The sequence below is a fragment of the Salvelinus namaycush genome, chromosome 9, assembly GCF_016432855.1.
Source record: "Salvelinus namaycush isolate Seneca chromosome 9, SaNama_1.0, whole genome shotgun sequence".
Classification (NCBI taxonomy): domain Eukaryota; kingdom Metazoa; phylum Chordata; class Actinopteri; order Salmoniformes; family Salmonidae; genus Salvelinus; species Salvelinus namaycush.
Genome location: NC_052315.1, coordinates 52,897,476 through 52,924,473, shown reverse-complemented (window position 1 = coordinate 52,924,473; position 26,998 = coordinate 52,897,476). Strand labels below are relative to the sequence as shown.

Here is a 26,998-nt window from a genome sequence, read left to right as displayed (position 1 = left end):
CAGAAATATTAGTCGTGTCGTTTTTCTTTCAAAATCTAAAAACAAAATTAGAAGCTTTGAATTTCTACACAAACAAAAATAACCAAAATAATACTTCCAACATTTTAACAAAATTTGGACTGATGTTGAGGATGACATTTAAACAGTAATAACTATAGCACCTCATGAAGAGAACACTAAAGAATTCCTCAGCCAATCTTCTACTTTGAAGAAAAAAGATGAGAAACTAGATGATAGGTCATTGAAATGAAATCATAATACTCTGATGTGTGGCTACATATGAGCAACTAAAAGTGCCTTCATAATACGATAACGTTATAAACTTAGTCTAAGGCAGGGGTGTCAAACTCATTTTGTGCCGGGATCCGCATTTGGTCCTCAATGAGGTCTGTAGGGCCGCACTGAAAATGTATTACATTCAGCGATGTAGTGGTAACAATTATTTATATATTTTTTAATTGGTGGGTAAGCTCTGTTCGCCAGTCACGGTGAAGAAAGTAAGGCTCCCAACACTTTCAATGCATTTTTCCGCAAAAGTTGGGTATGCCGATAATCATTTCTACACAGTTTCGATTTGGTTTTAGTCATTTGAAAGAATGAGTTTGTCTTCATTCCCCCCCCCCCCCCCAAAATGATATATGATTTAGTAATTTTTTTGTATTTTGTATTCTTTTACTCAAACCACCCGCGGGCCGTATGTTTGACACCCCTGGCCTTGACTTAAACAACCATATTTTGGTTGCGCTCTTTCTCAGTACCCTGATAAGGCCCCATATCTCCACTGAAGAAAAATATAAACGCAACATGTAAAGTATTGGTCCCATTTTTCATGAGCTAAAATAAAAGACCCCCGAAATTTTCCATATGCACAAAAAGCTTATTTCTCTCAAATTGTGAGCACAAATATGTTTACATCCCTGTTAGTGAGTGTTTCTCCTTTGACAAGATATTCCACACCTGTCAGTGGGATGGATTATCAAGAAGCTGATTAAACAGCATGATTATTACACAGATGCACCTTGTGCTGGGGGACAATAAAAAGGCCACTAAAATGTGCAGTTGTCGTCACACAACACAATGCCACAGATGTATCAAGTTGAGGGAGCGTGCAATTGGCATGCTGTCTGCAGGAATGTCCATCAGAGCTGTTGCCAGAATTGAGTGTTAATTTCTCTACCATAACCATACGTCGTTATAGAGAATTTGGCATTACGTCCAACCTGCCTCACAACCACTTGTATGGTGTCATGTGGGAGAGCGGTTGGCTGATGTGAACAAAGTGCCCCATGGTGGCTGTGGTGTTATGGTATGGGCAGGCATAAGCTACGGACAACAAACATAATTGCATTTTATCGATGGCAATTCGAATGCAGAGATGGTGACGAGATCCTGAGGCCCATTGTTGTGCAATTCATCTGCCGCCATCACCTCATGTTTCAGCATGATAATGCACAGACAGCCCCATGTCGCAAGGATCTGTGCACAATTCCTGGAAGCTGAAAATGTCCCAGTTCTTCCATGACCTGCATACTCAGACATGTCAGCCATTGAGCATGTTTGGGATGCTCTAGATTGACATGTACACCAGTGTGTTCCAGTAGCCGCCAATATCCAGCAACTTCGCACAGCCATTGAAGAGGAGTGGGACAACATTCCACAGGCCTGATCAACTCTATGTGAAGGAGATGTCGGCACATGGAGGTCACAACAGATAATGACTGGTTTTCTGTCCCATGCCCCTACATTTTTTATTTTAAGGTATTTGTGACCCACAGGTGCATATCGTATTCCCAGTCATGTGAAATCCATAGATTAGGGACTAATGAATTTATTTCAATTGACTGATTTCCTTATACGAACTGAAATTCTTGCATGTTGCGTTTATATTTTTGTTTCAGTATAGTAAATTGAATGCAATCATATTGCATGTGAAATTAACTTTAGCATGAAGTTAAAAACATTAAGTTAAAAATGCAATATTACAATAAAAATGAACACTCAGGGCAATATTGAGTTGATTTACGATGCAATCTAAGACCACTTACATCACATTGTTTTTAGACAGCTAGCAGCTCCATTTCATAATGCTCGATAAAACAGCCCTTCCAAACCATCACAGTCTTGTTCCACTCAGTACCTGAAGCCCCCTCCACAATGAAGAAGCAGCCTTTAGCAATTGTGTTTTTGAGAACATTTAAACATACAGGAAGAAAAGAGATCCTGGCCTCACTATTGTTTCATCTCACCAATTCATAGAAAGTTGAGTGAAACAAATGTGAAACAGAGATAAATTCAGCCTGGAGGTCCAGCCTAGAGAAGAGATGTAATGTGGTTTTACTGGAGGAGGGAGGGTGCAGCCATTCTGGGGCCCGCGGGAGCAGCCATCTTGGGGCCCAGTGGCTCAAGAGGAGAAGGTGGCAGTGAGGATGGCCTCGTTCTGCTGGTGGTGGAGCGTTCCGATGCCCACAGCCGGGGCGGGCAGAGTAGGCCGACTCACCAACCGCAGCTGGAGGAAGAGTAGAGGGAGAAAGAAGGTGTGCAAATGAAAATGGTCGGTTAATATTTTATTTTTTTATCAAACCCAGTCAAATATACACAGTGTACAAAACATTGGGAACACCTTCGTAATATTGAGTTGCACCCCTTTTCGCCCTCAGAACAGCCTCAATTCGTCAGAGAATGGACTCCACATGGTGTCGAAAGCATTCCACAGGGATGCTGGCTCATGTTGACTCCAATGCTTCCCACAGTTGGGTCAAGTTGGCTGGATGTCCTTTGGGTGGTGGATCATTCTTGATACAGACGGGAAACTGTTGAGCGTGAAAAACCCAGCTGCGTTGCAGTTCTTAACACACTCAAACAGGTGTGCCTGGCACCTACTACTATACCCCATTCAAAGGCACTTGCCCATTCACCCTCAATGGCACACATACACAAATCATGTGTCAATTGTTAAAAATCCTCCTTTAACCGGTCTCATCCCCTTCATCTACACGGATTGAAGTGGATTTAACAGGTGACATCGATAAAGGATCATAGCTTTCACCTGGATTCACCTGGTCAGTCTGTCATGGAAAGAGCATGTTTTGCACACTTAGTTTATTGTGCATGTTTGAGATCCGCTACATTGCAGTCGGACTGTTCAGAATCCCTGATCTACAAATCACCTTGCATCCCAAATAACTACTCATTATCTTATCAAAATGAGCAATTCTGGAGCCTCGCCTTGCTTGCTCAAACTGATCCCCTCAAACACATCAACAGTATTTCTCTGATCATTCAGACAGGGGCAGGACTCACCTTGCAGGCCAGCTGCTTCTCAAACCTAGGGGCCACGAAGGACCAGGGGCCCATGTTCTGGGGCTCCTCCTGGCTCCAGACGAACTCTGTATGGGACACAAACACATGAAGATTACATAAAAACATTTACTTGAAGATGCAAAATACTAGGGATGGGGACAGTTAATCAAATATCTGAAAAAATGTAATGATATTATTCGAATAGTAAAATCATTTCAAATTCCCATCCCTACCAAATACAGTTCACAAAATGATTTATTGATCCGATGCTGCTGAACAGTCTCTGGTAAGCAGTGTTGAACAGTAAGAGCCTAATCCTGGAATAAAAAGCATGCTAAAAATGGAGAATCTCCAATGCAATAGCTTTTTAAACCAGGGTTAATGTATGTCTGGGAAACAGGCCTATAGTGTCTGTGGTAAGTGAAGACCAGGTGCAGGGGTCACTTATATACATTTGTTGTCGGTGTACTTGGATAAAAGCGACTGCAAAGTGGCATTTCAGATATTAGATGTTTGAGGTAAATAGTGGCCAGGTCAGGTATAGCCTACCTTTGGTGTTTGTGTACTTGGTGAGCTCCTGCTGCAGGGCTTCCAGAGGGAAGGGACACAGCTCCTCCAGTCTGATCAGTGCTGTGGTCTGAGTGGCAGCTGACGTTTCCCTCTGCTTCAACAGGGCATAGTAGTGCTTCCCTGAACACAGCACCACCCGCTGGACACTACAGGGATACCAGGAAAGGACAGTTATTAATTAAAGCAGTTGGGTACATACATATGACACCATAACACAAATGACAACACTTTTAAATGAGATACACTTATCAACAGGAAGCAGAAGAGAGGGTGTAATGTTGTGGATACTTCTTTACCTGGCTGGTGTGACTGAGGTGTCACCAATCACAGGTTTGAAAGAGGTTCCAGGAGCCATGTCAGCCAGACTGGATGTTGCCCCCTACAGGTAGAGACAGGAACTCATCAACTCAGTCACCAAAAATATCCCCATAAACATGTTCACAGTATCCCTGTTTGAATACCTTAAAATTAACCCTTTCTTTCCTTGAGGAAATCATTGATATGACATGGTAAGATTGGTGGAAGCGATGCAGTGAAAACTATGCCTTCACCTAACCACGCACTCACCTACAGATCAGTGATTACCTGAAGGGGGGGGAGGAAGGATGCATTTTAAAGGTATTCAAACAGGCCCATTGAACTCTAATGGCTTGTATTAGATGTGTTATTGAGTAGCTTACAGAAAGTCGGAGCAGAGTCTTGGGCCCGGCCACGATGAGCGGCTTGCGGAAGTTACGTATCATCTGTCGTCTCAGCAGGTGGAAGTACTGTGCTGGAGTCGTAGGGTTGACCACGCCCATGTTGACATTGTCACCATCCACCCCCTCCTCCTTACTGTCACACAGCTGGGAGAAAGAGAAAGACGAGGAGATTTAGACACAGATACAATAAATAGTACAAAGAGACAGTGAGAGAGTAGACCGCGGCATACAGTAGCTACAACCGAGGTAATCGTAGCTGGTATTTGTAGAGGTATTTGTTTCCATAGAGTTCTTAAAAAAATGTCTGTTCTCATTTCTCACTGCCACAAAATGCAGAGGAGATCAGAGGTTCCCCGCTCCTTTAAAATTGTTTCCCATGTGATTTGTGTTCCCCTACTCACCTGTAGGAACCTCTCCATGCGGCAGGAGGAGTGTTCAGGTCCTGCTCCGTCGTAACCATGGGGAAGCAGGACCACCATCCCGCACTGCAGCAGCCACTTAGCCTCGCCTGGGAGACACGTTTCAAATCAACACCCAGTGGAACCAGAATGTAGCGCCTAACGTTTATGAAGGCTTTGTGAATGCGCTATAAAGCTTTTATATTAAAAAGTGTAGTTTGTGTTCTACTGGGACCCATGATTTACTGATCATGTTGACCAAATATCCAGTTTAATCTTAAATGTATACTAAACAAAGTGTTGGCTACATTCCGTGTATCCCCTTCCCCCGAGCCCTTGTTAAATCTGTGTTCACAGAACTGAAAGGACTTGATAGGTGATCGCGCCAGGGGCTAGAAGGAAACTGGTTTATGATATTCAACTATCTGCAACCTCAAAAGGAGGTGACCTAAAAATAGCCCTTGGCTGACTTCAGAAAGTTATTGACCAGAGTATCAGCATTCATTACCTCCAGAGAGGAAGGTGTCGAATATGATTTGAGCTCCGTTGAAGAAGTCTCCAAACTGAGCCTCCCAGATAGGCAGTAGTTTAGGCTGGGCGATGGCCATGCCATACTCAAAGCCCAGCACGGCCTCCTCAGACAGGGCACTGTTGCACACCTAGAACACACACACACACGCAGAAGAGTGCACGCCGTATCACAGGTGGGTGTCCAAGACACTCTTATACAACTTAGAAGTAAAGCAAGTAAACAAGTCATGAGGTCCAAGTCTCATGTGAGTAAAAAGGGTTGAATCTCAAGTCCCAAGTCGTGCATTGTAAGTGCAAGTCGAGTCCCAAGTTATTTTGTATCAAGTCTCATTGTTTTTTGTTTTTTTCTCTCGTTGCAATAACTCATTATTTACCTCCATGAATCCTTTCTGTTCAGGGTCTATGTGATTGAGGGGGATGTACATGTCATCTGTGTCTTGACAAACGATCATGGCATGTCTCTGACTGAAGGTGCCCCTACCAACATCCTGTCCACTGATACGAATGTTGAACCCTGCAAAACAAATGAAAAACAAAACACATTCTTACAGCCAGAGACATGAGAATTATATAAAATGACTAAACATTTGTAAGTATTGACATAGTATGGTAATAACAGGCCTGGAAAACACAAATCTATCTAACAAGCAATTTCTGTAAAAAATGTTATCTATGAAGATCAATCCTTTTTCACATTACCCTTACCAAATTGTGCTGCCTAGGATACTCCAGCAACTAAAGTGGATGCGGACCTAGGCCAGCTCAGTACAGCTTGGTTTGGCTCAGTAGTGTAAAAAGCCATTGACTGACCTTGGCAGAGCAGAGAGCCAAACGCCATGGCCTCAGCAGTGGACCAATCCAGATTAGTTCCATTCTCCACCTTCGCACGGCGACCCTGAGAGAACACAACAGATCTGTTTGCATTGAGCTTCAGAGAGTCTTTAAAAAACAAGGGGGAAAACAACAAAGCCCTTTATCCCTTTTCCCCCAGAGTCAGATGAACTTGTGGATACCATTGTCAATGAAATCTCGAACTATCCCTTTAACTCAAAACCTAGCAGACTTGTAAAGAGGTTGGCGTAATGGCTAAGGTGTTGGGTTAACAGTCGGTGGACCTGGGTTCGAGTCCCGGAATGGACCTGGGTTCGAGTGTCCAGGACAGGATCCCCCCCCCCCCCCCCCCCCCCGAATGAGCTACAATATATATATCCTGTAATTGTTATTACCGCCACATGCATCTTCCCAAGGTGGCTGTGGAGCTGGACCTCTTCAGGTATCTCCACAGACTTAGCCCCTACATACTGCAGCAGGGGGACAGGCACCCCCGTGTCCCAGTGGGTGACTCTGGCCTGGGGCTCCTCCAGACCTCCCCAGCGCCCCTGTAACAACAACACAACTTTATAAGTCCATTTGTTACGGCAAAGAATGGAAATCTGTCTTCTGTTAGTTTCTCGACACTCCAAAAAGCACTCCTCACCAGAGACCTGGGAACAAACATTTTGAGCGTTCGCTTTAGTCTGCCTGTAGTGCCAGATGGGTGGGGTTTGCACTTTCGCAACTACTCTATTGATTCCATTGTGCCAGGTAAACTCAATCAAGCCGTATGTGAAATGAGTGCACATCACAGACCTGCAGGTTGGTGGGCGGTGGGCTGTATAGGGTCATGTTGGCCAGCTTGTCGTTCAGCATGCCGTAGTGGGCTGTCCTGATGGCACCACACTCCTCCTCTGTCATCAGGCCCTCTGAGATCAGCTGGTCAGCGTAGGAGTCTGGGATGCTCTTCCTGGAGCTGGGGGAGATGAGAAGTGGGTAGGATGTCATGGTTAGTTATTTGTTGTTATTTCGGCATTGTTCTGTAATCAAGGGTATATCAACGGCAAATAATGTAAAGCAAATATACAATTGTAGGTAAACAATATGTGCTTTTGTTCATGGTTGTGGGGATGTGTTCCCTGTTCAATACAATGAGGTAGTTTCTGGACAATATTTATGTCCATTTAGTGGACCCCTTTTGGCTCAAGATCAGCCAGAGAAGGAAGAGTATAGCAAATATACTGAACTCACCGGATAATCTTGTACATGGCAGGGTTAGTGAAACCAGGTTCGTCCAGCTCGTTGTGTCCCCACCGTCTGTAGCAGAGCAGGTCCAGGATGACATCCTTCCTGAAGCGTCTCTGATACTCTACCGCCAAACGTGTGGCGCGCACTACCTCCTCTGCATCATCACCATTCACATGGACCACCGCACAGCCCACCATCTTACCTGGAGAAGGGAGAACACACACATAGAGGAGTATTGAAATCCCCATTAAAAAAATGGATTTGTGATTATAATTCCCATAAAGATCTACTTTAGATAAAGCAATAGATTTCACATACCAACATCACTGCAGTATAAAGACGATCTCCCTCTGGCAGACGGAGTGGTATAACCCACTTGGTTGTTTACAATGAGGTGGATGCTCCCACCGACTCTGAAGTGGGGGAGTAGTGAAATGGTGAATGTCTCTGGAACAATCCCTTGACCCGAGAATGAGGCATCCCCATGGACCTGAGAAAAGTAAGGAGATTTTCCACAATGATCACCAGGTTTGAAATTCTGAAAATATCTTGACATCAACAATGGATAATGCCCTTATGACCCTATAAACTGTACTTCAGCGTAATAATCCCTTCCTACTATCCCTCTCTTTTACATATTGTACTACACATGTAAAACAAATTCACGAGAGGGCAATCACGTATACTATTCTATAGCAGTGTTAATCAGTGAATACGTTTCTAGTTCAGGGGTGTCAAACACATTGGCCTGAGGGCCAAGGTGCGAATTATGGGGGAACCAGGGGGTGCTCAGCTCCCCTAAATGAGACGTTAGCTCCCCTAAACGCAACAAAACCGAGGGGGGGGGGGGGGCCTGCTGGAGGTCATTTTGCAGTGCTCTGGCAGTGCTCCTCCTTGCACAAAGGCGGAGGTAGCGGTCCTGCTGCTGGGTTGTTGCCCTCCTACGGCCTCCTCCACGTCTCCTGATGTACTGGCCTGTCTCCTGGTAGCGCCTCCATGCTCTGGACACTACGCTGACAGACACAGCAAACCTTCTTGCCACAGCTCGCATTGATGTGCCATCCTGGATGAGCTGCACTACCTGAGCCACTTGTGTGGGTTGTAGACTCCGTCTCATGCTACCACTAGAGTGAAAGCACCGGCAGCATTCAAACGTGACCAAAACATCAGCCAGGAAGCATAGGAACTGAGAAGGGGTCTGTGGTCACCACCTGCAGAATCACTCCTTTATTGGGGGTGTCTTGCTAATTGCCTATAATTTCCACCTGTTGTCTATTCCATTTGCACAACAGCATGTGAAATTTATTGTCAATCAGTGTTGCTTCCTAAGTGGACAGTTTGATTTCACAGAAGTGTGATTGACTTGGAGTTACATTGTGTTGTTTAAGTGTTCCCTTTATTTTTTTGAGCAGTATATATATATATATATATATATATATATATATAAATAAATAATACACACACACACTATACCTGGAGACATACGACTTTATTCCCAGGCTGTGCGTTCTCGTCTGGTGAGTAGTCTCCCTCCTGTTTGAGCTGCTGCCGGGCCCTGGTCTTCCCCTGGGTGACTGGGTTGATGGCCTCCAGGTGGGAGGGGTTGGGCAGCATAGTCACTTTGAGGAGGTGGGCAGCACCGAAATCCAGCTCTACAGAGGAGGAGAGGTGGGAGAGGACGTCACCGATGGAGGGAGAGTCCGCTGGGAACTCACTGAGGCCACGCATCTTACGGAACATCAACTGGAGGTGAAGGGAGAGAGGCACATGAAATAAAATAATGTTATACTGGGGTTCCAGATTTCACTTTTACCTCTCCCAAAACCTGTTCACCTCAGTAAGAAAAACAACAAAATTCAAGGTCATCATCCACAGAAACTTTTTACGGTCACTTTCTGATAAGGTAACACTGGATTCTCTCTTATCGTCACACTGCATAGCGCATTGCAGCTGACAATTACATGGAGTTTATTGGTAATCCCCAGTGAGTGTGGTTAACTCAGGTAAACACTACAGCCATGAATTTGACCTGGAAGGGATCGATAGTGTCTGAACCCTGACCTCTGGTGGGAACTGCAGCAGCCCCGTGAGGAGGTTGAGTCGCCCGCGATGAGGCATCCCCATGACGACGTCCGTCACCCCACTGTGGGCCAACAGGCGGAACATCTCATAGAACACTCCCATCATGCTCTCTGCTCCCTCACCACCGTAACGCTTCACCGTGGAAAACTTGTTGGCCAGGAAATTATCAAACTCCTGAGGTAACAAGATGAAACAGGTCATTTCAGGCTGTTATTGTAAAAAGAGAATGTGTTCTCAATGACTTATCTGGTAAAATAAAAGATAAATACATAAATAAGTCAGCAAGATCAGTCGTTCTTGGAAATAGGAAAAAAAATGTAATTAACATTGATAAAACCAATACCATCACATTCTTGCTGATAAGATATTGACTTTATTCCCACAGAAAATGTTTAAACAAGATGCCAATTACTCTGTTAGATAAGATAACATTTTCATTAAATTAAGCTATGAAAAGGTAATTTGGCTGTAATACTGTGTGACGACGTCGACCTTTGACCCATCTACCTATCCACCCACATGTGACTTCAACAGGAGCTTAGCCAACTGTCTCCTCTCCTCTGTGGAGGTCTCTTTCTCTCTTCCCCCCCCCCCCCCCCCCCCTCGCTCTCTTCATCCCGATCCATCCACCCATCTACCTGTGACTCCAGCATGAGTTTGGCCAACTTCTTCCTTTCCTCCGCCGCAAATGTCTCCTTCTTCAACTCCTCGAAGCGGTCGGCGAGCCACTCCCTTTCCTCCAGACTGGTCAACTGACTGGTCTCTATGGAAATGCGGCCACAGTAGGCCTCCTCCAGGTAGGCAAGCACCTCCTCCACTGACGCCTCAGCCTTACCAAAGTGACGCAGTCCTGGAGAAGAAAGGAATTTATGTAGGAGTGTGAATTTCAGGTCAGTTGAAAAAAGAACACGTTTTTTTTAGGAGGACCTGGTTGGCTGCAAATGCGTTGCAGTATGAGACCTGCTAGTCTGCCTGCTGGACAAAAAAAAACACGTGTACATAATTCTTTATCTCCATGAACACAGACTAAAGACCAAGAGCTCTGATAGTCTGACAGGATGAGGCGTGTGTGTGTGTCGGACATAATTCCTTATCTCCATGACTGGGTATCATAGGAACCCTCAATCAAATGTATTTTTCACATCAGCTGTCACAAAGTGCTTTTACCATCTAAAATCATATCCACCAAGTCACATGCACTTTCATTTGATTGGTCTACTAATTTGTGAGTGATGATAGTAATGACTGGAGGCATGAGATACTGTTGACTGTCATTGAAAATGCCTCATCCCTGGAGACACCATCCACTCAAACCGAGTGCCTGTGTTAAACGCATGTGCTGTGAGTGAGTCACCACACAAATTAGCAATTTGGGGCATTTAAAAGGCAATGATTTCCTTCCAATTTTTATTGGTGCCATACCATTGCAATGGGTGGTTTAGCAAATCAAATGTTGGGTGATGGGTTTTACATTGACTTAAAAGGGTAGGAGGCATGAGTTTTTACTCACCAAAGTAACAACACAGTTTGGTCAAAGACTTAAGTAATGTGTAGTCACATTCTGGTTACCTATAACTACAAAAATAGTTATGTTTTGGGGTTTTTACATATTTATTAACTTATTTCCGGATATCTTCTAAACGACCCATAATGGACTATTTCTTAACGTCATATGGAGAATCTACTCTGCATCTTGAGCTGGCTAACGTTAGCCATCTTGAGCTGGCTAACGTTAGCCATCTTGAGCTGGCTAACGTTAGCCACTAGCCATGCAAACAGAGTGCTGGCAGTGTTTTGAAAAAACAATTGTCCACCACACGGTTCAGTTGTCAGAGAATTGAGCGCTAAATGCATATGGGCATTGCATGCATATACAGGGCCTTCAGAAAGTATTCATATCCCTTGACTTATTGCTAACTTCGTTGTGTTAAAGCCTGAACTCATTATTTTCCTCACCCATCTACACACAACACCCCATAAAGACAAAGTGAAAAGTTGTTTAGATATTTTTGCTAAATTATTGAAAATGAAATACAGAAATATCTGATTGACATTAAAATAAATCTACTTATTTCACCTTTAACCAGGTAGGCTAGTTGAGAACAAGTTCTCATTTACAACTGTGACCTGGCCAAGATAAAGCAAAGAGTTCGACACATACAACAACAGACTTACACATGGAATAAACAAACATACAGTCAATAATACAGTAGAAATAGTCTATATACAGTGTGTGCAAATGAGGTAGGATAAGAGAGGAAAGTCAATAAATAGGCCATGGTGGCGAAGTAATTACAATATAGCAATTAAAGACTGGAATGGTAGATGTGCAGAAGATGAATGTGCAAGTAGAGATACTGGGGTGCAAAGGAGCAAGATAAATAAATACAGTATGGGGATGAGGTAGTTGGATGGGCTATTTACAGATGGGCTATGTACAGGTGCAGTGATCTGTGAGCTGCTCTGACAGCTGGTGCTTAAAGCTAGTGAGGGAGATATGAGTCTCCAGCTTCAGAGATTTTTGCAGTTCGTTCCAGTCATTGGCAGCAGAGAACTGGAAGGAAAGGCAGCCAAAGGAAGAATTGGCTTTGGGGGTGACCAGTGAGATATACCTGCTGGAGCGCTTGCTACAGGTGGGTGCTGCTATGGTGACCAGTGAGCTGAGAGAAGGCGGGGCTTTACCTAGCAGAGACTTGTAGATGACCTGGAGCCAGTGGGTTTGGCGACGAGTATGAAGCGAGGGCCAGCCAACGAGAGCATACAGGTCGCAGTGGTGGGTAGTATATGGGGCTTTGGTGACAAAACGGATGGCACCGTGATAGACTGCATCCACACCACATTGGGTGAGGCGGGTTGCAGGAGAGTATTTTGAAGTTAATATTTTTTATTTTTTTTAAGATATGCAAAGAAAAATATATATACATGGGACACGACGAAGGACAAAGACGTCTGACTGCTACGCCATCTTGGAATGAAGAATTGAATTGAAGTATTCACACCCCCGAGTCAAAACATGTTAGAATCACCTATTACAGCTGTGAGTTGTTCTGGGTAAGTCTCTAAGAGCTTTTCACACATGGATTGTACAATATTTGCACATTATTCTTTCTAAAATTCTTCAAGCTCTGTCAAGTTGGTTGTTGATCATTGACAGCCATTTTCAAGACGATTTATTTCAAAATTGTAACTAGGCCACTCAGGAACATTCACTGTCTTCTTGGTAAGCAACTTCAGTGTTTATTTGGCCTTGCGCAGCTGTAGAACTTTGAGAATCTGAAGGCCCATGCCAAATCTTTTCAGTCTCCTGAGGGGGAATTGGTGTTGTCGTGCCCTCTTCACGACTGTATTAGTGTGTGAGGACCATGAAAATTCCTTAGTGATTTTGACACAGAGGAACTTGAAGTTCTGGACTCGTTCCACCACAGCTCTGTTGACGTGGGCGTACTCGGGCCTCCGTTTCCTGTAGTCCACGATCAGCTCGTTTGTCTGGCTGACATTGAGAGGTTGTTGTCCTGGCACCACACTGCCAGGGCACTGACCTCATCCCTATATGCTGTCTCATCATCGTCAGTGATCAGGCCAACCACTGTGGTGTTGTCAGCCAACTTAATGATGGTGTTGGAGTCATGCGCTGCCACACAGTCGTGGGTGAACAGGGAGTACAGGAGGGGATCAAGCACGCACCCCTAAAGGGCCCCTGTGTTGAGGATCAGCGTGGCGGATGTGTTGTTGCCTACACTCACCACCTGGGGGCGGACTGTCAGGAAGTCCAGGATCCAGTTGCAGAGGGAGGTGTTTAGTCCCAGGGTCCTGAGCTTAGTGATTAGCTTTGTGGGTACTATGGTGTTGAACGCTGAGCTGTAGTCAATGAACAGCATTCTTACATAGGTGTTCCTCTTCTCCAGGTGGGAGAGGGAAGTGTGGAGTGTAATAGAGATTGCGAAATTTGTGGATCTGTTGGGGCGCTATGCAAATTGGAGTGGGTCCAGGGTATCTGGGATGATGGTGTTGATGTGCCATTGTGACCAGCCATTCAAAGCATTTCAGTGCTATGGGGTGACAGTTATTTAAACAGGTCACCTTGGCGTTACTGGGTACAGGGACTATTGTGGTCTGCTTGAAACATATAGGTATTACAGACTGGGTGAGTGAGAAAATAAAAATGTCAGTGAAGACACTTGCCAGCTGGTCTGCAAATGCTCCAAGAATGCATCCTGGTAATCAGTCTGGCCCCGCGGCCTTGTCAATGTTAACCTGTTTAAAGGTCTTACTCACATTGGCTACAGAGAGTGAGATCACACAGTCATCCGGAACATCTTGTGCTCTTATGCATAGTTCAGTGTTGCGTTCCTCGAAGCGAGCATAGAATGAATTTAGCTTATCTGGTAGGCTCGTGTCACTGGGTTCCCTTTGTAATCTGTGATAGTTTGCAAGCCCTGCCACATCCGACTACTGTCACCACCGGCGTAGTAGGATTCGATCCTAGTCCTGTATTGACGTCTTTACTGTTTGATGGCTCGTCTGAGGTCGTAGCAGGGTTTCTTATAAGCGTCCGGATTAGTGTCCTGCTCCTTCAAACTGGCAGCTCTAGCCTTTAGGTCAGTGCGGATGTTCCCTGTAATCCATGGCATCTGGTTTGGATATGTACTTATGGTCACTGTGGGGATGACATTGTCAATGCACTTACTGTATTAATGAAGCCGGTGATTGATGTGGTAAACTCAACTCCTCAATCGGATTAATCCCAGAACATATTCCAGTCTGTGCTAGCGAAACAGTCCTGTAGCTTAGCATCTGCTTCACCGGACCACTTCCACAGGTACTTCCTGTTTGAGTTTTTGCTTGTAAGCAGGAATCAGGAGGAAAGAGTTATGATCAGATTTGCCAAATGGAGGGCGAGGGAGAGCTTTGTATGTGTCTCTGTGGGTGGAGTAAAGGTGATCTAAAGTTGTCACCTCTAGTTGCACAGGTGACATGGTGGTAAAAATGAGGTAAGATGGATTTCAGTTTCCCTGCATTAAAATCACCGGCCGCGTCCGGATGTGCATTTCCTTGCTTGCACGGCGCGTTGAGTGTGGTCTCAGTGCCAGCATCGGTTTGTGGTGGTAAATATACAGCTATGAAAAATACAGATAAACTATACTGAACAAAAATATAAAAATGCAATGTGCAACAACTTCAAAGATTTTACTGAGTTACAGTTCATATAAGGAAATCAGTCAATTCAAATTAATTCATTTGGCCCTAATCTATGGATTTCACATGACTGGGAATACAGATATGCATCTGTTGGTCACAGATATCTTCAAAAAAAGGTAGGGGCGTGGATCAGAAAACTAGTCAGTATCTGGTGTGACCACCATTTGCCTCATGCAGCACGACACATTTCCTTTGCATAGAGTTGATCAGGCTGTTGATTGTGGCCTGTGAAGTACTGTCCCACTCCTCTTCAATGTCTGTGCAAAGTTGCTGGATATTGGCGGGAATTGGAACACGCTGTCGTACATGTCGATCCAGAGCATCCCAAACATGCTCAATGGCTGACATGCCTGGTGAGTATGCAGAACTGGGACATTTTCAGCTTCCAGGAATTGTGTACAGATCCTTGCGACACGGGGCTGTGCATTATCATGCTGAAACATGAGGATCTCGTCACAGTATCTCTGTGCATTCAAATTGCCATCGATAAAATGCAATTGTGTTACCTAAGCTTTTTGTGCGAATGGAAAATTTGGGACCAACACTTGACATGTTGCGTTCAAATTTTTGTTCAGTATAGTCCACAGCTTATCATGAAGATGTCTAACAGAGATTGCACTCCAGCTGTTGTTACCAAAGACACACACCTACCCCCTTAACCTTACCCAGCTAGATGTACAGTACCAGTCAAAAGTTTGGACACCTACTCATTCAAGGGTTTCTCTTTATTTTTTACTATTTTCTACATTGTAAAATAATAATGAAGACATCAAAATTATGAAATAACACATATGGAATGATGTAGTAACCAAAAAGTGTTAAAGAAATCAAAATATATATTATATTTGAGATTCTTCAAAGTAGACACCCTTTGCCTTGATGACAACTTTGCACGCTCTTGGCATTCTCTCAACCAGCTTCATGAGGTAGTCACCTGGAATGCATTTAAATTAACAGGTCTGCCTTCTTAAAAGTTAATTTGTGGAATTTCTTTCCTTCTTAATGCGTTTGAGCAGTTATGTTGTGACAAGGTACAGAAGGGGTTGTATACATAAGATAGCCCTATTTGGTAAGAGACCAAGTACATATTATGGCAAGAACAGCTCACATAAGCAAAGAGGAACGACAGTCCATTACCATAAGACATGAAGGTCAGTCAATACGGAAAATTAAGAACTTTGAAAGTTTCTTCAAGTGCAGTCGCAAAAACCATAAAGTGCTACGTTAATGGTGCCAGAGGGGATGGCTGCTCTTTTACAGGCTCCTAACCAAGTGTGCTAACAAAGTACTAGCGAATTCTCAATGTGTACACTAGCTAAATGCTAACAAGCGCAAGGAACATAAACAAATCGCAAGGACAGACACCCCAGATCATGAAGTCATACAACTATCTCAAAAGGTTTGCTTCAAGCACAAAACAGACAACAAGGATATTGATCCAGGAGTGGATTGATTGACTCTGCTGTAACCAAGAAGATTGATCTTGCAAGCTAGCCACTTAGCAAACCAAATGCATAGCTAGAATTTATTTTGGCACATCTTAGATAACTAAACTTAGATAATACCTTGCAAACATTAGTAGTGAATTTCAAGTGTAAATTGATCCCCCCTCTTACAATGTGACTGGCTCAATCAGCTTTGGGGAACGGCTTCATAATGAAAAAATGATGCAACAGGTCGAAATGAAGAACGTGATCTGCTTTATTAGCCTATTGCACAAATATATTTATTTGAAAAACAAGCTAAAATAGTTTGTGGTATTGACGTTATTAAAAAGTATTGATGGTATTGAAAATCATACTGTGGGTATTTCTAAATGTGACTCGTTTCAGGAAACTAGGCGTATGTCGCATGTCACTAATTCACAGGAGAGGCATTTGAACATAAACATTTATTTTTTTTATCAATAAATGCATTTTTGACAGAAATGCCTTCTGGAACAGCTGACCTTTCATGTGCCTTAATAACAAACTTATGGACCTCCCGAGTGGCGCAGTGGTCTAAGACCACTAGAGATCCTGGGTCGAGTCCAGGCTCTGTCGCAGCCGGCCGCGACCAGGATACCCATGGGGTGGCGCACAATTGGCCCAGCGTCATCGGGGTTAGGGGAGGGTTTGGCCGGCCGGGATGTCCTTGTCCCATCACGCTCTAGCGACTCCTGTGGCGGGCCGGGCACGCTGGCACGGTCGCCAGGTATACAGTGTTTCCTTCGACACATTGGTGCGGCTGGCTTCCAGGTTAAGCGGGCATTGTGTCAAGAAGCAGTGCGGCTGGGGGGGATCACGTGACCCCTGAACGAGATGGCCGCATGAACTAGGAGCTCCGCACAAGTAGTTTCCAATTCCTAATCTTACCTCCACTTCAAGTTTAAACTCATTTAGCTTTAGTCAAAAAGTCATGGCGGCTACAAAAGGCGACACTACAGGTGACATTTTTACCCGGACTCGAGCACTAGCGACGGAAAAAGCCTCCAAGAAGCAGCTAGCTTCAGAAAAAGCTAGCGCCATTAGCCAGGAGCAAGAGGACCCGTTCCCCCCCGAGGCCCAACAAATGCCAACCTCGCACTCTGTCGAAGACATCTTTTCTGAGCTGAGATCCCAACGTAAAGAACTCAACACTAAACTAGATGCTATTAACGCTCAGCTCAGTGCGATAGGGGGCAAGGTGACAATCCTGGAAAATGCTTTGCCTGACAAACAACAAGATAACCATAAACGCGGGGCGCCTGGACGAGGCAGAGGGGCGAATCCTATCCACGGAAAACTTATTGACAGACGCCATGGAAACAATAGCATATGCTAAAAAAAAAAAGAGCAGCTGGAAGAGAAGACAGAGGACCTGGAAAACAGGGGGCGAAGGAATAATTGTGTTCTATTAAATCTGGGCGAAAAAGAAGAGGGAAACATGCCACTGATCCGCTACCTGCAAGACAAACTTCCCGAGTGGCTCCACCTGTCCACCGACAGGCCCATAGAACTCGAGAGAGCTCACCGAGCACTGAGGCCCCCACCAGCAGCCAGACAACCACCGCGCCCAATCACCATACGTTTCCTGAGATTCACCGACAAGGAACGAGTCCTACAGGCGGCGAAAACCAACACCATTAGTGGGAAACGCCAAACTCACCTTACTCCAGGACCTGTCAGCTGGAATACGCCGAAAGCGCCGAGAGTTTGACGAGGTGAAGAAAAGCTCCATTGACCGAGGCATCTTTAGGGGATTCAAATACCCAAACGAGCTCAGGATTCTTCACCAAGGAGCCCTGCGACACTCAAACTTTTATTTTCTCCCTTTTTTAATGTGGTCTGGACGGGGGCTACGTTGTCATTTACTCAATGCGGGGCGGAGAGGATGAGGCATTTCTTTAGTGGGGAGGGGGAGACGTTGTGCGTTGCTAACTGTTCCCGTTTTTTTTTTTTGGAACACAGAATTGTGACTGAGCGGGGAGGTAATAGATCCAACGGGATATGTCGAGTTGTTTGGGAACTCGGGTTGGGGTGTTCAGAGATTGTTATTTTATGTAAACCATTTATTTTCCTTTTCTGTGAACGCAGCTGTAACTACTATCCACCTTTACCCAGAGATGACTTGCACTAAAGTTGGATTACTGTTCGATGACGATGACTAGTACCTTAAATCTATTGACATGGAACTGCCATGGTCTAGGTCATGCAATAAAACGGAAAAAGATACTATGTGCTCTAAAAAAGGAAAAAGCAGACATCGCGCTATTGCAAGAGACACACCTCTGTGATGCTGAACATGCCAAACTCCGCAGAGCTTGGGTGGGACAGGTGTATTTCTCATCTTTCAAATCCAACAGTAGAGGTACAGCCATACTTATCCATAAGAATGTTCCATTCATAATTGACAAAAAACATATCTGATCCGGAGGGGAGATTTATTTTGATAACTGGGTCACTGTATGGGCAACCAATTACTATCTTAAACATATACGCCCCTAACACAGATACTCCTGCTTTTATGTCGAAAATGATAACCCTGTTCAATGAGCATTGTGTTTCCTTTGGAGTGTTTGCCGGAGATTTTAATTGTACCCTGAACCCAACCCTAGACAAATCATCTCAAGTCCCCACCACAAATCCTAGATCTGCAAAGATGTTGAACTCTCTTACTAAAGAGATGGGACTGATAGATATCTGGAGAAAGACTAATAGCTCATCTATGGACTATACATACTACTCTAATGTCCATAACACCTACTCCCGTATAGATTACATTTTTATCCCAAAGAGTTTCATAAATTCAGCCACGTGTACAATCGGACCCATAGCGCTTTCAGATCACGCCTTTGTCCACCTCTGCTTTGACCTCTGCAAAAACATCCCGAGGTCAAAGAGCTGGAAATTCAACACCTCCATGCTATCAAACGAAGCATTCCATACATTGGTAACTACATGGATAGACAACTACACACAAGACAACAAAGATTCTCCTGTCTCTCCGGCCACAATGTGGGACGCTGCTAAAGCCACACTAAGAGGTCATCTAATTGCATATGCTTCCTATAAGAAAAAAGCAATGGAAGCACACAGGCTAGATCTGGAGAGGGAGCTGGAACGCTGTGAAAAAGTACATAAACAATCCCCAGACAGCACCTCCTGGAGTCAACTTAAAGCAGCCAAAGCCAAACTGAATTTGGACTATACTCGGGAGATTTAAAAAAAAAAGTTCTCTTTACTAAACAGAAATACCATGAGTATAGCAATAGGCCTAGTAGATACGCTTGCTTATCAATTAAAAAAAGAGCAGTCAGAGCGTACAATTATGGCTATCCGAACAGCAGAGGACGAGGTCACATATTACATTTACATTTAAGTCATTTAGCAGACGCTCTTATCCAGAGCGACTTACAAATTGACCCAAAAAAGATCAATTTAACTTTATGATTTTTACTGCAAACTATATACCTCAGAGAAAACACACGGAGGCAGAACTCCACTCCTTCCTAGAGGGAATCTCGCTACCTAAACTATCAGAGACCGACCAAGAAGATCTCAACTCCCCCTTCACTCCTGAGGAGGTCCTAGAGGCAATTATCTCCATGCCACCTAACAAGTCCCCAGGCCCAGATGGATTCCCCAGAGAGTTCTACAAAGCTTTTTGGCCCCAGCTTAGCCCTATTTTCATGCCAATGCTGGAGGATTTTTGCAAAAACGGAGTTCTCCCAGACTCAATGCACACAGCTCGCATTACAGTGTTGCTCAAAAAAGACAAGGACCCCCTATCCTGCTCCTCCTTCCGGCCCATAAGCTTGTTAGATTTCGACTACAAAATAATTACCAAATTGCTCGCCAAAAGACTAAACACTCCTCTTCCCAAAATAATAAAAGCGGACCAAACTGGATTTATTAGAGACAGATACTCTTCTGATAACATTCGCCGTCTTTTTGATATTATTGATCAAGTAAACGCACAGAAGACCCCTGTCCTGCTGGCTTCACTGGATGCTGAGAAGGCGTTCGACAGGATGGAGTGGAGCTTTCTGTTCTCAGTCTTAGAAAAGTTCAATATGGGCCCAAACTTTATTAAATGGATCAAATCACTATACTCTCATCCAAATGCCATGGTGACTACTAACGGACTGAACTCTGACAGATTCCCTTTGGGACTGGGCACAAGACAAGGGTGCTCGCTGTCCCCCCTGCTCTACTTGTTGGGGGCGGAGCCTCTGGCAGAGTTGATAAGGAGCAATCCAAATATTATAGGTGTTCCTGCAGGCGGCCTGCAGCACAAGATTTCGCTTTACGCGGATGATGTCTTGCACTAGATATCCAACCCTGAGAAATCCCTTCCTCCCATTTTAGACAATTGCTCAGTATGGCACGTTTTCAGGTTATAAGATTAATTTTAACAAATCCACTGTCTGCCCTCTCAATATTACACTCACCAGTTCTATGAAGACACTATGCCCATTCCAATGGAAGACACAGGGGTTTCAATACCTTGGGATATTCATAACACCAGATCTGAATAGGCTTTTCAAGGAGAATTCTCTCCCACTCCTGGATCAAATCAAGAACAACCTCCAAACCTGGATCTCCCTCCTAATTAGCTTAGTAGGAAGAATTAATGTAATCCGTATGAACATCCTACCTAGACTGAACTATTTATTTCAGATGCTCCCATGCTATCTCCCAGCTTCCTTTTTCAAAACAATTAACCAAAGCTTCGCCAAATTTATATGGGGCAATAAAAAACCTAGGATCAAGCTCTCCACTATCGAAACCTGAATCTAAGGGTGGTCTTGCCCTTCCCTCCCTTCAATTGTACTACTGGTCTGCCCAAATCCGCAACATGCTAACATGGATCACAAACAGACAAGAGTCAACGTGGATCCAGATAGAAGCCCAATCCTGTGGTTCATTGCCACTAAGCTCAACTATATTCATTAATAACTTTAGTGAAGTGGGCAACATAGCCAAAACATTTGTGATTTACAGCACCCTACTAGTGTGGAGGGACTGTAAGAAATACCTGGGCATCTCCTCCCAAATATGTTCTCACTCGCCTATAGTAGGCAACCCAGACTTGCCAAAAGCCCTGAGGGATGCCAACTTTAATCTTTGGCATACTCTAGGAATCAGGACCTTTTCAGACCTATTTCATCAGAAGACCACTACACTGAAATCCTTTCAAGAGCTCTGCAGTGAATTCAATGTGCCAAGATCCCATTTTTTAAAATATCTTCAAATTAGACATGTCATCTCCTCATTTACTTCCAAGAGGAGGTTTAGAACTCAGTTGAATGAAGTTGAAACCCTTCTTGTCACAGCACAATCCATTAAAGGCAAAATATCTTATATCTATAGACTCCTTTCTGAGAAAGGAGGCTCCTCCTTTACTCCTTTGAAAATAATCTGGGAAAAGGACCTTGGTCTGACTATCAGTGATGAGTTATGGGCGGAGGTTTGCGACAGGGTATACTGCTCCTCTACTAATGTAAAAATGAAAGAATCTAATTACAAATGTTTGTACAAATTTTATTACACTCCCTTGAGACTCCATAAAATGAAAACAGACATTTCTCCTAACTGTAAAAGATGTACCTCTGAAAGTGGAACCTATATGCATGTATTTTGGAGCTGTAGAGAGATTGCCAAAATCTGGCAATCTATACATACTGCTGCACAGAAAATACTAGATGTACAGTTTGATATGACCCCGTGTCTCTATCTTCTTAATGCCCAGCAAGACTTTGTTCTTGATCCTGACAGAGAAAATTTGCTCATGACCATTACATACTTTGCTAAGAAATGTATTCTTCTATTGTGGGCCTCTAGTACCTCTCCTACATTTAAAATGTGGATTGACCAGATGGTTGACTTTCTCCCTCTTGAAAAGCTCACTTATGACCTCCACAAGAGACAGCCCAAGTTTGATAGACTCTGGTCTCCACTACTCAACTATATTTCAAATTGGACAGAGTGAATGGGGGGGATCAGGGAGATGAGCAGATGCGTGTTGTGTAAGGTGCTGTAAAATCTAAAAACTAATTATTGGCTCGTCATCTCAGCTAAGGCTGGAAATAGCTAATAAGAACCTTGATAGTGCTGCTGCAAGTTCTATATTTTAAATTTTGTTATAATTATTATTTGTGTGTATGTATGTGTGTATATATATATATATGTGTATGTATGTATGTATAATATATATATATATATATATATAAAACAATTTTTTATTATTATTATTATTTTTTTTTTAGTCTGTCACATCTGTGAATGTGGAATGTGTTTGGTTGGTTGATTGAAAACATAAAACTATAAATTGAAAAAAAAGAAGCAGTGCGGCTTGGTTGGGTTTCGGAGGACGCACGGCTCTCGACTTTCGCTTCTCCCGAGTCCGTACGGGAGTTGCGTCGATGAGACAAGACTAACTACCAATTGGATACTACAAGATTGGCAAATGTTTTATTTTTATAAATAAAGAAATTGTACTCCATCTGAAAATACAATTGTTAAATTACGAGCCTAGTTGGTTTAGACACGGAAAAGGACAGGAACCTTCCGGCTAGCCATGATTGGCTGAGATAGATGGGCTGGACATACCGAGAGATAAGTTTGGATTGGTCTACCATGTAGGATGCTTCTGTCTATAACATGACATGCTCAGTATGTGTAGGTAATCCTTTCTCACGATATCATGAAGAACTTCAAAAGTGTTGCTAATGCACGCCACTTTCTGGAGGACCGAGTTTTGAAATCAATGGAATGCCCGGTGGAAGCAGAGTATGACAGCTAAGGAGATGGAGTAAATTCTGGCGTTTGATTGCAAATATGCGGAGGGAGTCGAAGATAGAACACACCAGAAGGCTGTTGTATAAAACACCTGTCTCCGGATTACATCTTCAAACTAAGGGCAACCATGGCATTCATGACAGAGAGGGAAAAGTGTTCATCCACGGGTAAGAGAGTCTACCTAGCTACATTTTCAGATATTATACATTTCTAATTTTGTCAGAAAGTCATTTTCATTGCAAGTTAAAGCATTCTGTTAGGTACGTAGCAACGTTGGCTGGCTGACTCGCTAGCTAACGTTACATGTATGATGTGTGTAGTAATATTATTTGCATCTTAGAAAGCCATTTGCTTTGCTAGTTATGGCCTAATGTTAGCTAGCTAGCTAACTAACATATAATCTAGTTAGTTAGCTTTAGCTACCTGCAGATTCATGCATGGTAGTTAAATTATGAGTTGGGATTATGGTTCATTGTTTAGCCAGCTAGCTCCATGTCTAAACAAAAGACTCCACTATGTAAGTACCGTTTACAACTTTTGTATCCTGTGCATGTGACAAATAAACATTGATTTTAGTTGATATAGTGTGCGTTTACCAGAGATGGTAATGTGAAGAACAACATGACCTGCACCAAAATCAAATTAGGATATAACACTAGGACAACGAGTGTCCCAGTCCTAAAAATCTCCGGTAGAATGCCCTGCTTTTATTTCATCACACTCACAACCATAAGCTATTTTCTGTAATTAGCTCACCATTAACTTAGCCAGCTAACTTAAGTGTCTTTAGTATTATGCCCATTAAAAAAAAGTTTGTGCGCAGGAGGTTCGGCACTACCTGTTAAAAAAAATTAAAAATGTTAAAATTGTTCAGCAGTGCGCTTCTTTACTGCCAAATTTGTTATATGCAACATTTTTGGAACACATTCTGAAGAACATTACTGAGAATAATACCATCCTCATATGAATCTCCCAATAGACCACATAGCCTACCAGATGTGTTGAGGGGTCCTTGTACAGCCCCAGTCAACATGTTGATCTCTGGCACAGTGTCCTCCACAGGGTCCTCTGGCAGTAGAGGGTTAATTTTAGCAGCCTTGTGTCCATGTGCTCGGTATGCCTCCACCAGGCGCATGAGACCATGATCTGTGTAAACAGAACAGCCTTTTTAATATCAAATTGATGTGAAAACTGATGTATTTAAATGAATTAATCTATTATTGTAAAATGTGGGGGAAAAAGTCAATAAAGATTAAAAAATAACATCAAAAAAGACGGAGGATAGGAGGTAGGAGGATAGTAGGAGGATATACCTCTAGGCTATGACAAACGTTAGTCTACAGTTAAATGCAAATTAAAGCAAGTAGTAAAAGTGTATGATATGCATTGACAATAAGGAATATAAGAACAACTCAACACTTAATCTCTTCTGCAAGAATTCACTTTGTGCAAAGGATGCTTAGTTGTTAGTCTTAAGTCTTGCTTAGTTGTTTTCCCATTGAAAAAGACAATGATTTGAGTTTAATGTTCATTATCTGCAAAACATGAGCTGTGTTCGAATAAGCATACTAACATACTGTATACTACATACTATTACTTCATCTTAGTATACTGGAAACAAACGGTATCGTTTCAGTTGAGCGTACTAGAGCTTCGCCTGTCTACTGGAAGTTGATGTTGTTATGCAACCTCTTGCTAACTTGTTAGCATAACAAATGACTAGCTAAAAATTGTACAATTTCGTGTGTGTTCATCAATTCAATCTGGAGTGACAGAGTGCGCTCTGGGCGTTCGCATATCCAGAGCATGGTCAGATTGAATGCTCTAAATTTAGGAGCATTCAACAGCAGTCAAGCACCCAAACTAACTGGCTAATGTTTGGCTAGCTACTTCCAGAACCAAATGAGAGAACTTGTCATAATTAGTAAAAGTAATGAATTTGTATCCGCTCTCGTCGAACTTCGGCTGCATATTTTCCGCCATTTTCTTCCAATTTGAAAAGTTATGAAGCCACGCCCATTTTCTGAAGAACGTATTACACAGAACCCAAACCGGCTGCGCGTGTGCGCCATCGTGCATGAATGTATTTTGTCCCCCCACACCAAACGCGATCACGACACGCAGGTTAAAATATCAAAACAAACTCTGAACCAATTACATTAATTTGGGGACAGGTCGAAAAGCATTGAAAATGTATGGCAATTTAGCTAGCTAGCTTTCACTTGCTAGCTAATTTGTCCTGGGATATAAACATTAAGTTGTTATTTTACCTGAAATGCACAAGGTCCTCTACTCTGACAATTAATCCACACACAAAATGGTCAATCGAATTGTTTCTAGTCATCTCTCCTCCTTCTTCTAGGCTTTTTCTTCTCTTGACTTATTGCGATTGGCAACTTTCATAAATTAGGTGCATTACCGCCACTGACCTCGTTCGTCTTTCAGTCACCCACATGGGTATAACCAATGAGGAGATGGCACGTGGGTACCTGCTTCTATAAACCAATGAGGAGAAGGGAGAGGCAGGACTTGAGGCGCGATCTGCGTCACAAATATTACTGACTTCTATTTTAGCCCTTGGCAACGCAAACGCTCATTGGCACGCGAGCAGTGTGGGTGCAATAATTGAATAATATAAATTTCTAAATCTATTTTGCAACGCTCGCGTCGTCAGCCTGTTATGGGTCCTAAAAGCACGGAAACAGCCTCCACTGCATGTATTTTTTTTATTTATTAAGCAAAACACACAAAAAACAGAACATCCAGAGGAATTACCAAGAAATAAGAGATCAACAAAAAAAATTATACAAATCCATATTATATCAAATCAAATACAGACATGTAGCGAATAAATGTTTGACATTTTGCTTTGTAAACGTTTTAATGATTGGAAATAGTTTTCCAAATCAGATAAACATTTTTACAAAGGGGTCTTTTTCTTCATAAATTTTGATTTGTGTAAGAAAAATGTTCCTAATAAAAAGAGATTTATGACATACTGACAGTCAATTGCGGAATCAGTGTAGTAAAAAAATATGTAAAACTTGGATATTTCAATGGTTGTATGTATTTTGTTGCCAATATATAGTTTTACATCAGTCCACTCCATGAATACTTCGTATTTTGGCAAATTTAGTACGATATCAGGGAACTTTTGGCCTACTAACTATATCATCATATGACCAATTAGCATACTATATACTCAATTCACGTCACAAATAGTACGGTTAGTATGAGTATTTGAACAGAGCTCTACTGACCTTGATTGAGTGTAGCGATATGGTCGCTCTGCAACTTCGGGTCCCCCTCGATTTGTTTGGGTCGGTAACCGTAGACTCCTTTTTCGGTGTGATATAGACAATCGACGACCGGGCGCGCGACACTCAGAGGAACTTTGCTGACGCAGTGCAAGTTTTTCAAGAATAGTAGCACTGACATGATTTAAAATGAATAAAATAGGTCAACACTAGTTAGAAGCTCACACACACTACAGAACGTCAGCCATACTGCTTGACAAAGATGGGAGGTGACACCCTACTGCAAGCTGATTGGTTGAGCCGTCGGAGTACTTCGCCGAAGACAATCAATATGTTCTGTGGTTTAGCCAAAGAGCAGAATGGTCAAAGACAGAGGCGTAATCATTATACCTATTCTGTTCCAAAACGTGTCTTGAACGGAAGCTTAAGGACCGAAACGGGGAGGGAACTATCCGAATGTGTCCAATAGGAGCTCTCGTTTTCGTTGCAAAACGAAACTGTTTGGACTGATGATTAGGCCCACAGTATAGTATAGAAACTGTGCATGGTCGTGCAGCAAACGGATGGCATTATCCATCCAAAGTACATGAAGGGAGTTCGATTAGAATGGACTGGGATAAAACCGGTCTATTGCCATG

The 26,998-nt window shown here is 43.1% G+C and overlaps 1 protein-coding gene across 1 annotated transcript; it reads right to left on the bottom strand.

The window, feature by feature from the left end:
* Positions 1–1,470: 1,470 nt before the first annotated feature.
* On the bottom strand, positions 1,471–26,635 carry LOC120054182 (probable 2-oxoglutarate dehydrogenase E1 component DHKTD1, mitochondrial). Its single transcript, XM_039001631.1, has 18 exons — positions 26,364–26,635; positions 24,097–24,249; positions 10,282–10,493; positions 9,623–9,817; positions 9,035–9,304; positions 7,880–8,051; positions 7,565–7,763; positions 7,130–7,289; positions 6,727–6,879; positions 6,311–6,395; positions 5,875–6,014; positions 5,478–5,628; positions 4,973–5,079; positions 4,551–4,715; positions 4,167–4,249; positions 3,850–4,016; positions 3,301–3,386; positions 1,471–2,506 (listed from the first exon to the last, which is right to left on the bottom strand). The coding sequence occupies exons 1-18, from the start codon at positions 26,539–26,541 to the stop codon at positions 2,402–2,404; spliced, it is 2,781 nt and encodes a 926-aa protein (XP_038857559.1). The 5' UTR covers positions 26,542–26,635; the 3' UTR covers positions 1,471–2,401.
* Between the last annotated feature and the right edge of the window lie 363 nt (positions 26,636–26,998).